Raw genomic sequence first — 14,939 nt, 5'->3', positions numbered from 1 at the left:
TGGTCTGCACACAGGCACAAAAGCACACACCCTCATGCACACATATTAATGTGCACAATTACTAGTCCACTCTGTTCAAGGCCTTCCCTGTCCTGAAGGTTTGGATGATTTTTAAATATCTATATTTTATTGATTACAGAGAGGAAGGGAGAGAGAGAGAGAGAGAAAGAGAGAGAGAGAGATAAAAACATCACTGATGAGAGAGAATCATTGATCAACTGCTTCCTGCACACCCCCATACTGGGGATTGAGCTCACAACCCGGGCATGTGCCCTGACAGGGAATCAAACCATGATCTGGTTCGTAGATCGACGTTCAATCACTGAACCACCAGAGCTGGGCTTGGATTATTTTTGTGTTTCCTGCCTGAAGGATTTTTAATGGATGTCTCCCTACACTTCCTATTTATGCCTCTTTGGAATTTAACCTGTTAGATATACCCCAGATATGAGTTCCTTTGATATATATTTGAATCTGAAATTTGAATTTGCAATGAATCCTCTATATGTAATGTACTTTTTATAAATAAAAACTGTGACATCAGGCTCTGGCTGGGTGGCTCAGTTGATTGGAGCATTGTCCTGCACACCAAAATGTTGCGGGTTAGATCCCTGGTCAGAGCGTGTGCAGGAGGCGACCAATCGATGTTTCTTTCTCCCATTCACATTTCACTCTCTCTCTCACTCTCCTCTCTTTAAAAAAGTCAATAAACATCTTTGGATGAGGATTAAAAAAAACAAACAAGCAAAAAATGGAGATGTCAGGAACATAGCTTTGCATTCTATATACACTCTTACTTAACAAACTAGACCATCTCAATGACTTGATGTCTTTTTCTACTAAAAAAAAAAAAGCAACCCGATAGTCCTCAAGTGAAAACTAGAAAATACTTCATAGAATAAATTATTGTAATACAGGCAGTCCTCGGGTTATGTCGGACTCGATGTACATTGTTTCGTGGTTACGTCGCTATCTCCCATTTATTTATATATAAAAAAAAAAGTTCTGTCATTTCAATGTACGTACATATGTGCTTTATGTTTTTTATTATTTACTAGTGGCATGGTGCACGAAATTCGTACACAGAAGGGGAGGGGTTCCCTCAGCCCAGCCTACACCCTCTCCAATCAGGGACCTCTTGAGGGATGTCTGACTGCCCTGTGTGATCAGGCCTAAACCAGAAGTGGTCCCTCGCAATCTGGGACTGCTGGCTCCTAACCGCTCACCTGCTTGCTTGTCTCAGTGCCCCTAACTGCCTCTGCCTGCCTTCCTGATCATCCCTAACCTCTCTGCCTGCCTGCCTGATTGCCCCTAACTGCCCTCCCCTGCCGGACTGATCTTGCCCCCAACTGCCCTCCTCTACCGGCCTGGTTGCCCCCAACTGCCCTCCCCTGCAGGCCTGATCTCGCCCCCAACTGCCCTCCTCTCCCAACCAATTTGGTTCTGATTGTTTGGTTTCTATGCCAGTCAGTGTCAAAAGCCCTGCCTCCTAGGCAGCCATTGGCTCCTCACAGTTGACCCAGATTTGGTTCTGATTGGTCGGTTTCTATGCCAGTCAGCATCTCTGGGCCTATCAATGGGTCCTGATCAGAAAGGCAGAGGCTGATCAGCAGCCCAGGTGAAGGCCTGGAGAGAAATGGAGGCGTGGCTGCTGGCCAGGCCTGGAAAGAAAGAGAGAGGCAAGTGCTGATCAACAGCTGCCACACAGGCTATGGATCAGACCCTGCTTCTCTCTTCAGGCCTCTCTCTGGGCCTGATTCACAGCCCCCTCAGCATTCAGTGCTGGGTCACGGGCCTGCAGCCATAGCAGTCAGTGCTGGGTTGCCAGGCCAACCCAGTGCTGACTGCAGGACTGACTTCCGGTTGGTTGAGCCTCTGGTCGTTGTGGATGTGACGGACCCAGGGTTTTTATATATTAGGATATTGTTAGGAAATTTCAGCATACTCTGAGCTGATGATTCTAGATCTACTAGAATGAAATTACTAAGCAAATTGGTAAAAAGTAATACTGTAAGGTTAAAAATTTACTCAGGAAAGTAAACTGAGGACCCTGGGAGAACCATTTCTATAGCATCTGTTGTTAGACTAATTACTAGTCATACTCCTCATTACACTTGTCAATCTATGGTCATTCAACACCAACAGGAACCTCCAATTAGGGGTGCTGTGAAGAAGGAAGCTTTATTCAGTGCAGAATAGCTCAATTTTGATACACCACAGCTGTGAGGCAGTCTTGGGGCCAGGCCCTCTCCTTCTAGACAGCTCTGCTCTGCTGAGGCATCTTTAGTGTTTCAGCTTAGCCAAGGAACCACAATCTTCAGTCTTAAGTGAAAAGGGAAAGTGTACTCCTAGAGCCAGAGGGGAGGCGGTTTATATAGACTGAAGTCCCTGCCCTTGGTCTCTGATTGGTCTGTCCTCATGCAAATGAGGACTCCAAATCCTCAAGTTTGATTGATCCAAAAGGCACTGTGGGTCAGAATAGAACCACTCTGATTGGCCAGGGTTGTGCAACTCTAATTGGATGGGGAAAGACTCAATCCTATTGGTTGAAATAGGATTCTAGGAAACCTTTGTAAGGGCTGGCTCAGCTGACAGAAACACAGGGCAGGCAGACAGTTCAGTGTTGGGGAGCACAGGAGACTTGGTTGGAAAGTTTGTAAGGAGGACATTCTGAGAAAAGGGATGTGCCAAAGGCGGGGCCCCTAATTATTTCTTGACCTTTCCAAACAAGTCTGTGTATGTGCAGACCCCTGGGTGTTTACTGGAACCTTATGCTTAATCTTTGGGTGTCCTTGCTTAAAGGACACTGCAAACACATGTGTCCTCCCACTATTACTTACCCTACTGATTGTATCTAAAAGATAAACTTGATCTCAAAGTGCTGTTACAATAAAAGCCTGAAGAGGCAGGCAATCGAGGCTGTCTGGTTCCTTTAGCCAGGCAGTCCCTTAGCCCTCTCTTTCACAGCAAATGTTGTGTCAGAGTAATCCGTTCATTCATCGCTCAGGGTCTTCTGGTCAGCCAAGGCAGTTCAGCACAGGCTTTTCCATGAAATGCATCTTGCCTGAGAGGCGTCTGTGCAGAAATGGCTGCTAGGCTCTGTTTTTTAAAACTTGAGCCCAGTTAGCTACCAGCAGCTCTTCCTGTTAGGTGCCTTTTTTTCTCTGTGTTTACACACTTGACCAAGGAACACTTTGTTAAGTCAAGTCACAACCACTTTATCTAGAATCAACAGAACTTCATTTCTTTGGAAATAGCCATTAATTCTTGCCTTTCACAGATTCAAATGAGACTTTCTTTTGATTGATCCAAATTGTGATGATATAGAGTACATGTAAACCCACTTACATTATAAATCTTGCTTCATGTTCTAATAGGAAGTAATAGAAATTCAGTATTGCTCAAGTTAAGCATTGACTTGTATTTAATAGCACAGATGGATTTTAGAGATGTTTTCACTTGGCACAGCCCAAACTTTCAAAGAGAAAGCTTTTCTGTTTTATGGCTCATATAACGAACAAGGAAACAGACTAAGTGTTCTCCGAGACACATTTAAGACCTAGGAGTCTTAAAAATATAAACTACAAAAACATCCTAACCAAACAAAAACATCCTCCCCACCAAAATTTTACAGTTCTATATATTAGTACTGAAAGCTTGTTCCCATTCCAGATCCATGAGATTAGTAGATAGATTTTTTAAGTGCCAACTGCAGATATGTAATAATACCAGATATATAATAATACCAGATATGTAATAATAACAGCAAACATATTTGAAGTCTTACTGCATGATACTTTTTATATATTTCCTCAATCCTTACTATAAACTTAGGTGAAGAATGTTGTTTTCTATATTAGAAAACTGATGTCCATCAAAGAAAAAGTTAGTAAGGGGAGAGGCTCCAATCTATAATAATAAAAGCATAATATGCTAATTAGACTGTAGGTCTTTCCAGATGTCCTTCCAGATGAAGCCAGGGCTGCGAGGGAAGCCCGGGTCCCAGGTGCCGGAGGGAAGCCGGTGCTGGAAGCTGGGGGAAGGAAGGCCTACTCTTGCATGAAGTTTGTGCATCAGGCCTCTAGTATCATATAATTCTCTTCATGTTGAAGATTCTCTTAAGGCCTCAGTTTTACTTCACCCAGTGAAAGGACTCTACTCAATTTCACAAGATGATTCTTCATTATAATTGAACATTTTAATTCTGGAATCAAAGTGTGCCACATATGCAAACTAGGTGATATCATTAGCTAAGAAACAGGATGTTCCAAGACATTTTGAAATAGTCTTGAAGTTGAGCAACTTTGAAAGCTGAAGCACAGGCAGGAAAGAAAAGCAGACTGTTGGTGACCGCAATAAGGAATCTCACTTGGAAGCTATTTCTGTGTCTCCAGACAGCCAGATTCCCCCTTTCCCTTAAACACAAATCCATTGCTCCTGCCTTTTCCAGGAAATGCAGAATGAAAAGCCAGGCTATTTTGTTAGAGCAAATGAAAGGACAGCAGCTCTGGGGAACATTTATCTCTCTTTCTGTCTGGCTCTGTCTCAGTCTCCTTCTCCAGGTGTTTCCTCTCTTTCTTACAGTCTCTCTGCTTCTCTCTGTGGAGAGGTGTCCTGCTTTTTCTGTCTTCTCTATAGCCTGATTCATAATTCCTCCCTCCTGCTTGCATATGACCTTGGCTTCATGGTTCTTTTGGACCTGGCTAGTTCAAGGTTACATACATGTATAAATGGCAAACACTATATTACTCTGATTCCAAACCGATATTTCTTTACTGTGTTATGCTGACAGTGTATTTTTTCATTTCAACAGTCAATATATTTTAAATAAATTAAGATGAGGAAAATAGTCTTCTATATTTATTCAGATATTTACCTTTTCTGTTATCACTTACTTCATTCTGGAAGTTTCAAGTAAACTCTGGTGCTGTTACCCTTCAGCCTAAAGAAATTCCTTTCACACATCTTTGGAGAGCAGGTCTGCTGTGATAAATCCCATTTTCCTACTTGAGAAATGACTTTCTTTCACTTTCATCACTCAAAGGCGTTTTTACTAGAAGCAGACTTTTAGGTTGATAGGTCTTTTCTTCTGGCATCTTAAAGATGTCTTCTGGCTGCCACCCTTTCTCATGGGAAACTTTCAGTCCTTGGGACTGTTGGTCCATACACCCCAAGTCTGGCTGCTTTGAAGACTTTTTCTTTGTCCATGGTTTTTAATAATTTTTTAATGTGTCTGGGCTGAGTTTTTGAATTTATCCTCTTTGGAATTTGTTGCATTTCTTGAACCTGTAAATTTATTTTTCACCAAATTTGGAAAGTTTTAATTAGGGATTCTTTTTTAAAATATTCTTTTTGCACTGACATTTTTTTTTTTGCCTCTGCTTTAGGAACTCCATGACACAAATATGAGATCATGTGATATGGTCCCACAATTCTCTGAGATCTATCTAGTCATTTTTGTTTTCAATTTCTTTTATTTCTGTTGTTCAGATTGGATAATTTCTATTGCTCATTCTTTAAGTTCACCTACTCTTTCCTCTCTCATCTCCATTCAGCCATTGAGCTTGTATAATGGATATTTAATTACAGATAATGTATTTTTCAATTCTAAAATTCAATTTAGTTCTTTTTCATAGACTCTATTTATCTGCTAAGAATTTCTACCTTTTTGTTCATTTCAGGAGTGTTCACCTTAGTTTATAGAAAGTGGTTCCAATAGCTATTTTAAAGTCTGTCCACTAATTCACACATCTGAAACTTTGGCTTGGCATCTGCTGATTGCTTCTTCCTTTGAGGATTGGTCAGATTTTTGTGGTTGTTAGTATATCAAGTAATTTTGGATTGTATCTTGGACTTTTTTAAGATTACATTGTCAGACTAGGCATACTGTTAAAATTCTCTGGCAAATATTGATTTGTTGTTTGAATAGGCAATCGACCTGCATGGTCTGCTCATTTCTTCTATGATACTAGTTTCAATGTCAATTCAATTTTCAGTTATTTTTATGCTATATAGGTCAGGGGGACATGCACCCCTCAGGGCTAGCTCTAGTAATTCCGTTTTTAAAGTTTTGTTATACTTCTTTGGACATTTTCTACATATGGGTAACTTGAGGTGTGAGCTCATTACCTGAGTAGGTTCAAACACAGATGTAGAGATTCTCGTCTTAGTTCTCTTATGTCTATGGGATTTTCCCCACATCTTCTGGCTTCTAGGCCTCCCTTGCCCAGTTTTTTTTGACAAGAAAGTCTGGGCTCTTTCAGAGTTTTGGCCTCCTTTACTGTGGCACAGTTTCATGTAGTTACACCACAGTGCAAAGCAGGAGGGAAAAGAGAAAACACACACCACGATCCCCCCACTTTTTGCACAATAGATGTGCAATTCTTCTATCTGGAGGACTGAATCATCATTTGGGATCATAAATGTCCACGACTCCACTGGGGAAGCAGTGCAGATTTAATTTTGAGGCAGGACTGAGAGAACACAGGAGATAAGTAGACTTTGGCTTCTGGGGCCCTTCATTCTGCTTCTATAAGCAGAATGATGACTTAACTAGGATTTTTTTTTCTGTTTTCACCTTTTACAAAGTTCCCAACTTAGCTCACCTTCAGGCCAAGTTCAGAAGGAGAAAAAACGGAAAAATTCGGGCGAGTCTTTGCAGCTGAGTTGACCTCAGCTATAGATTCGAGTTCCTTTCTTAATCCACTTTCTATCGTTTGCTTTCTGGATTCCTCAGCTAGGTCTTTGCCATGATTGTCCAGTTTTAGTGTGATCAGGAGAGGGGCAGAATGGGCTCCTCTCATTAATGTTTTTACCCTTCACACCTGCCACAGAACCTGCCATGTGATATGATGAGGCACATAAAGTGAATGAAAATCAACAGCATTGGTTTTGAGGTAAATTCCACTTGTTATTCCTGCCTTCAAGACTGAGTTATTCACACAAAAACCCCAGCTTTCTTTTCCCGTTCAGCTGCACGACTCTTCAAATTCCCATCTTCCCATGCATTTTTCTCTAAGATTCCAGTTGATTGACATATGTTTTTCTTTGCCAGGTGGGCTTGTTGAGGAAAAACATTCTTTGCTTCATTTTAACTTTTTTATGTTTGCATAAAAATTATAATTTTAATATGATTCACAGAGCTTTCCCTTGTTTATACCAAAAGGAATTTATTTTTGTGTTTTAGCCTTTGGGAAATGATACATTTGTTTAATAGATTGGTAATTATTCTGTTCAAAATTGATCATTAGGATTCCTCTTTATTTGATTACTATGAACATATCACCAAAACCACAATCTATTTTCTACCAGCTGTATCCATTAATTCAATCTTGCTGGTCTTTAAATAAAAGATCACTATACCTTCTCATTTTGAACCTTTTTAAGAATAAAGATTGATAGAAAGAATAAATCTTAGATATATCTAATTTAAAAATCAATCTGTTTACAAAAGTGTTCTTTTGACTTTGCTTGTTTTTATTATAAAAATTATCTTAGCAGGAAGTAACTGGCAGTGTTTGTGCATGCGAATTCCTTTCAAGTCTTTTGTACATTTTGGTGTGAAGCACCTTTAGGTGACCCAATGGGTACTCACTCAAGAGAATTCTTTTAGAACTTGAGGTGTTCCACTTCTAAAGCGGAACATCTGGTCAGGAAACTGAGCTCCCAAAGTCTAAGCATGTGGGTGGTGCACACCCTGAGCATGAGTTGAGTGAAGGCTGACTTCACTGAGTCCAAAGTCACCTGGTGAGGTTTCCACTTAAAGAGAAGCCAGGACTCACAGCCTGGGTCCCACCTGGCAGTGCTGTGCTGCAATTAGAAAAATGAGTGGCAAGAAACTCACCGCGCCGCAATCTCTTGTGTTCACAGTCTAAGTGTGTTTTTCTTTTCTCCTTTTCTCCTGGGATCTTCAGTTTACCGTGGTTTCTGGGCTGTCCTCATGCTCCTGGGGGTAGTCGCTGTCGTGACCGCGAGTTTCCTGATCATCTGTGCAGCCCCCTTCGCCAGCCACATTCTCTACAAGGTCGGCGGGAGCTCATATATTGCTGCAGGTATGTAAGTGCTACGGCCATGCTTTCTCGCCCTGGGTCCTCTGTATTATATATTTGCCGTTTATAGTTTCAGGGAGCAGGCCTCCAGCAGTAGGAATACAATTATATTCATGTGTAATCTTTCTAAGTGCTACCTGTGCCTCAGACACTCTTCTAGGGACTTGGCATTTTCCATATGCTAACACACCCGATCAGCATGACAGTCTGGGCTTACTGTGTCCACATTATATGAGAGAGGACATTCGAGGGAAATCTGTGCTCTGAGAGCCTTTGAGCATATTTACCCTATTAATTTCCTGTCTCTGTAACCTCAGGACACAGATGAAGTCCTCTGTGTGCTCTGACAAGGGCAGCCGCGTGATGATGCTCTCATGCCCGGTCGCCCATAGGAGAAAAGCATCGCCTACAATGTCCGCGTTCGGTTTTCCCAGAGTGATTTGTGTGCGTTATCTAAACAATCCTCCTCATTGTAAAACCTACAGGTATTTTAGTCAGCTTTCCAACTAGTCTTTCTAATTCCTACCGAAATGATCATAGTACAAACAAACAATAACTGAATAGGAAAGTCTTGTGAATTTTAAGCCCTTTTCATTTAATTAGGAAGTAAAAGCCAGAACACTAACTTGAAAACATGAGCTCAAGGTTGTTTGTAAAGATGGCAATTCTAGAAAATTAAACTAATGTCAGTGTGACTTAGTCTGAGCTTTATGTGACTACACTATACTGTCCCATTAGACCAGAGGACAGAGTGTTTCTACAAGAGAAGGTAGTGGCAGCAAAGGGAAGGAGTGGGATGGAGAGCTTTGTCGTCTGTATTTATCATCATGGCTAAGACAGTGCAGGCACCTGGCCATGATTTAATCAATGGACAGTTATCAAATAGTTTCCTTAAGCACGCATTTTATGTAATACTGAGCTTAGTTCTGCAGAGGGGATAAACGGAATGGTCAGATATGGATCCTCTGCTCTGGGAGCTCAAAAACAAACTCTCTGAGATCAAGAGCCTGTTTAACTCATTTCATTTCAACTATGTTCTTCACTGGTCTTCAAGGGCCTGTATCAAGGGCCCGGATTTACCCATTTACACTAAGATATAATTAAGATACAATTCACATATTATAAAATTTACCACTTTAAAGTGTTTCGATACATTTACAGAGTAGTTCAAATATCATCAGAATCTAATTCTGGGATATTTTTATTAGCCCACAAAGAAACCTCATCCTCTCCTCTACTCCCCCAACCCCCAGGGACCACTAATCGACTTTTTGTCTCTATAGGTTTGCCTTTTCTGGACATTTCATATAAGTGGAGTCACAATATGTGGTCTTTTGTATCTGGCATGTCGTTTCCCTGCTTTAATTCATAATTCCTTAAGACCAAGCTCCTTATGACTTGGGATTTTCTTTAACACATGTTTTTTCTCTCCCAAACACATTCTGCCCTCATTTCATTCAAAGGTCTAGTTAAGGTACACATGTTCCCTGGTCTTCCCAGAAATAACAGCTCCCTGCTAAAATATGTAAATATTTGTTTCTTCTCATTCCTTGATTTTCTTTTTGAATCTTTGTCAATAAAGGTAATGTGTAATAGAAGTAGTTTAGTACTAACACATGGGCAGCACAATTTATTTACTTATTTATTTTTTTAAAATATATTTTTATTGATTTCAGAGAGGAAGGAGAGGGAGAGAGAGATGGAAACATCAATAATGAGAGAGAATCATTGATCAGCTGCCACCTGCATGCCCCCTACTGGGGATCGAACCCACAACCTGGGCATGTACCCTTGACAGGAATCAAACCTAGGACCCTTCAGTCTGCAGGCTAATGCTTTATCCACTGAGCCAAACCAACTAGGGCAGCATAATTGATTTAAACACAGAAACGTTCTGGTCTTGAGTCTGGTCTTAGGGAATTGTGTGTGTGTTTATGTTTAGTGCTTTTGGAAAAAATTTAGCCATTTGATAATTGTGTGAAAAAGTAGTATATCCAACTAGACTTTTTAGGGTGATCACTTCATAAGGTATATAACTGTGGAATCACTATGTTGTACACCTGAAACTAATATAATATTGTGTACCAACTAGACTTTAATACAATTTTTTAAAAAGAATTACAGTTGTCCAAGAACCCTGCAGAGGCATTTGATATGTATTCATGTGCCTGTGACAACTGTATTTTCATTTTCAGTGAATCTTTCGTTGCATGTGGGTATGGGACTGAGATCCTCCCTGCTCAGGTCTTCATGCAAAGACCCTGGAGTCCAGAGGTGTTCTGGGAGCCCATTCTGCAAGCCACCGAACTACAATTATGAGGGCACTTCCTTTAAGAATTTAATTTCCTTCCTTGCCCAATTCCTTATTGTTTATGTAGGACTGCTGGTTTCCCAAGAACAGAGGAAGGCATTCTGTTGGATGAGGTACAATATTACTGTTCATCTTAGCAATTCAGACAGGAAAATGGTGGACTTGGGAGTAACTAAAGTTTACTTTCTAGTTGCAATTTCCATCATGAAACACAAACTTTTAAAGCAGCTGCAGGCCAGTAAATCATCCTTAAACTTGCGTAATTATTGACAGAAGAATTTTTAAAATATTTCAATTCTCTGTTATTACCATTCCTGGATAATATGAAAGTCAACTTATTTTTTTCAAAGTTGAAGATAGAAATTTACATGCTATGTTATACAAAGATGAAGAATATGAAATATGAAATAATCACTAAGATTGTTGCTCAGCCAAATTTTTTCTGTACCGCATTAAATACCTAACCATGCATAGAGCCATTTACCGAGTTAAATTGAATTTATAATGCTTTCCTTGGTCATATTTTATATTTTAAAAATGAAGAGGTTTCATTCCATGCACCTAGTATTCCAAAATCTCTTTAGTTTTAGGCCTTGCTTTGTCATTCCCGGCCTAGGCGAGTCTCCCAGGCTGCCTGGTGTCACCCGCTGTCCTCGGACAGGCAGTGAGGAACAGGTGCAGCTTGGAACGGGTTTCTGTGGCTGCCTTGTCAATGCCACAAACAGGATTGGACACGCTCTTTATTTGGACAGATGGCCTCAGGACAGGGCAGAACCAGCTTGCAGATGGCACTGCTGGGCGTGCACACACAGGACAGCTCTTTGGCATCAGCAAGAAGGTTGTGGGGGGCATTCCACGTGTGGCTGGACATGATGCTCCAGCAGCTGGTGTGAGGGGTGGGTCCATGGTGTTCCTCTCACTCTGAAAACAGGCTCAGAGCAAGGCTTCGGGGGCGGGGGCTGCCACTCCCTGCACTGGGCAGATGCCCCCTCGGGCAGGCAGGCCAGGCCTGTGTTCCCAGGGAGTTCCGTCTGACTGTGTGCATGGAATTGTCAAGGCATTCTTGAAGCCAAGCCTCTATTTCCGTCAGTCTCACCCCCTCTCACCCCACCCCCCACCACCACAATGCTTAAACAATTGGTGATTTTTTTTTGCATTTTAAAGTTTTTTAAAATTCCCTAATACATCATCTATATATTGTGTATTCACCACCCCAAGTCAAGTCTCCTTCCATCTGGATTTATCGCCCTTCACCCTGACATTGGCTTCCATGTGGACTTCTGGAGAACTCTTACATACAAAGGGGTGATCTTGTCTCCTGACCCTGTGGTCCTGGAGGCGATAGGAAAGATGCAGAAAGCGGAGAATGGGTAGATCCCCCACCGCGCCACGGGACAGGCCACACACTGCATTACAAAGCATTCGTTTGAGGAGAACATGACTATAGAGCTGGATATTTCTAATGGCCATGCAAAGAGACATCTATGTAGGGACTGGTGTTCATCAGTAAGACTTCTAAGTGAATGACTTCTAAGCGGGGATGACGACATGGTCTGGAAGCTTGGGACGCTGGCATGGATGTAAGCCAGGACACCAGAAATGTTGTTGACCAGCGTCATATCGGGGTACACCTGCAATCCACGCCTGAAAACACCTCTTCCCGAATACCCACTGGGATCAAGTTCTGCTGAAGGAGGAGCCGGTACCTCCTAAATCCCTGTTGGCGGGGCTGCACAGGCATCTTGTGAGTCAGGGGGTACAGCAGCCCTATTCTAGGCCCAGGATGCTTTGCGGGGAGGAACGGCCTCTGTGGGCCTCATCAGACCCTTGAAGGTGGTGGAGCAAAGGCAGGCCTGGCCGCTGCCCCGCCTGCTGTTCCTCCCAGACAGCTGCTCCGGGGTCGCTGGTCACAGTGGCGGGAGCGAGGCAGGGAGCGAGGTGGGGAGGCGCAGTGCCCTGCCTGGGACAGAAACGCACCCTCCTGCGGCCCCCTGCCCGGCGGAGGACATGCTCCCTGAAGACAGGGTGAGCCCGTGAAAAGTGGTGCGCTCTGAAGGGAATGCGGCGTGCTCCTATCTGCAGGGACCGCCCCAGAAGGAAATCCAATGTGCGGTTTGTTCTCCTTTTTCTTCCAAAAGACCCAGGGACTGGTAGCAGCTCCTCAGTAGAGCACTTTCCCTGCGTGGGGCAAGATAGCGGTGATGGGTGCATACCCGGCCCCGCCCCAGAGGAAGGCTCTTAGACGCCCAGGGCCCTGCATCCCGGGTTCCCTGTCCTGTGGCCCAGACAGCGCGGCTCGGAGGCTCCCGTCCTCCTCCGGGTAAGGCAGCACCTGGCCCCTGGCGCCTGGACGTGGGGACGAGGAGAGACCTGCAGAGGCCGAGGCCGGGCCAGCCCTCCCACCTGACAGCGCCTCCTCTCTCTCTCTCTCTCTCTCTCTCTCTCTCTCTCTCTCTCTCTCTCTCTCTCTCTCTCTCTCTCGGTGAGGGTGAGATGGCCATACACAGGCTCCCTGCCGCAGCCCAGGGCAGGAGTGAGGACAGCAGGCCTGAGGCCAGGGGTTCTGGCCAGGATGTGTGCGGGAAGGAGCTTTCCAGAGAAATCCTGAGCATGGCTTCCCAACAGGAACAGATATCCGCCAGTGCCTAGGGCTGGCCGTCGTATTCGCCGCTCTGGCTCCTTGGAGGAGCAGGTGGGAAGCAAAGGTGATGGATAGCGCCGTGGGTGCCCATGTATCAGCAGAGGCACTTCTCGCAGTAAATCTCCCACCGCGTGGCCTGCCGAGGGGCGGGGCGGGGGTCGTGCTGCTGGGTCACAGCCCCCCCCCCCGCCAACACACGGCCCGCACCCACGTGCCCAGAGCTGGCCTCTGGGGATGGGAACCGGCCTGCTGGGCCAGAACTCCGTGCCCTCAGCTGCCACACGTAGGGATTTGTTCTGGAAAGTTATTGTTCTGGACACTGTTCCATTATAACGTGGGCAGGCCTTCCTTCAGATTTTCATGGGGAATTTTAATGTCCTTCACCTGACATTTTACATAAATGTCAAGTGCAGAATAAGCCACCCTTGGTTCATATTAAAGAGGAAGAAGCTGTGAAGGGTTTTTATTCACAGAAATATTTTATTTTAAAATGTATTTTATTGATTTTTACAGAGAGGAAGGGAGAGGGATAGAGAGTTAGAAACATTGACCGGAATCGAACCTGGGACCTTTCAGTTCGTGGGCCAATGCTCTATCCATTGAACCAAACCGGTTAGGGCTTCACAGAAATATTTTAAAGCCTTATTACTTTTCTTCATCAGGTGCATCCTTGCAAGTTTACTTTTCCTCACAAGGCTCTGTTGGAATGTGCCGAACAGACGGGTGGACGCAGGCTCGTCCTGACCGGGCTCCCCTGGGGCGCCCATGGCGAGGTCTGGCGCTAAGGGGGGCGGCGGGCCGGGCGCTAAGGGGGGCGGCGGGCCGGGCGCTAAGGGGGGCGGCGGGCCGGGCAAGGCTGCGGAAAGGACGGTCAAGCGCAGGTCTTGGAGTCTCAGCATCTTGGCCCCATGAAGGCTTCGGCAGGGCGGGCGGCCACGAGGGAGAGGAGCGGGTTTCCCCTCGGCTCCCTGGGGCAGGTCAGTGGCCCTGGGAGGCGCCCTGTTAGGGCCCAGCTCCTGCCCTGCGAGTCTGGCGAGGGAGGCGCCAGCTCAGGAACAGCTTTGGGGAAACTTTGCTGGAAAAAGGTGAGCTTCCAACTTGAGTAAGTGCTCCCTACCCCCTTTAAACCTGTGTCTGCGCCATTCTCCGGAGAGCCGGAGCGGCAGGCCTGGCAAATGAACGCCTTTCCTTTCAGGCCATGTTATTATGGGGCATAATGAATCTCACGCCGAAAGGCAGTGTCATGTGTCGGGTGAGAGGGTCTGTCTGGTTAGAAATAGGACCTCTGGTTTGGGATTAGGATTGTCACGGAGAAAAGGCAGAATGAGTGTCCACTTTCTCCTTTTTCCTTTTCCAAAGTATGTGTATCGTTAACATCTGTTTATTCTGTACTATAAGGGAGTTCATTTCTTTGTTAATATTCTTTTTCATTCCATACCCTTCCCCCAAATAGTCACTTTGCTCAAACAAACAAACAAACAAAAAAACTATTAGTGAGTGGCTAAAGCATGTTGGTTTCTTTGTGAAATTTTGTTATGATTTTCTGAGGACATTTTTTCTTTACACTTTCTCATGTAGAAAGAGAAATGCAAAGGAACAGATCCATCTGCATGATCAGGTCGACATGTGCCGAGTCCTGGGAGCGGGCAATGGCCTATACAGGGCTGTTGGGGAGGGCAGGAGGTTTGCTTCACTGGCCACTTGAAGCAGAATGTCCTTCATACAAATACACACAAGTCTGGATTCACCTGATGTTATTTCCCCAGTGTTCCGTCATGGGCCTGTGAGGGGCCTGGTGCCCCCTGGTGGGCAATTCCAGTAAGACGTTGGCAGAAGCTATTGAAACAACTTTCCCCTCACTTCTCTCATGAAATCTCAGAACTGGAAGACTGAGTGGCCAGTCCTGAAATAGGCCAGTCAGAAATGAGAAGTTCTGCAG

General features: G+C 44.3%; 1 protein-coding gene across 1 annotated transcript in view; it reads left to right on the top strand.

Annotated features, from left to right (window-relative positions):
* The window catches only part of TMEM182 (transmembrane protein 182), a 76,187-nt gene that overhangs the window by 36,542 nt on the left and 24,706 nt on the right, over positions 1 to 14,939 (top strand). The window contains exon 4 of the mRNA XM_008153409.3: positions 7,914 to 8,051. Within this exon, the coding sequence (XP_008151631.1) occupies positions 7,914 to 8,051 (138 nt within the window). The remainder of the gene's footprint in view (positions 1 to 7,913; positions 8,052 to 14,939) is intronic.

The sequence above is a fragment of the Eptesicus fuscus genome, chromosome 16, assembly GCF_027574615.1.
Source record: "Eptesicus fuscus isolate TK198812 chromosome 16, DD_ASM_mEF_20220401, whole genome shotgun sequence".
Taxonomy (NCBI): domain Eukaryota; kingdom Metazoa; phylum Chordata; class Mammalia; order Chiroptera; family Vespertilionidae; genus Eptesicus; species Eptesicus fuscus.
Note: the sequence above shows the minus strand (reverse complement) of the source record. Positions and strands in the feature narration are given on the sequence as shown.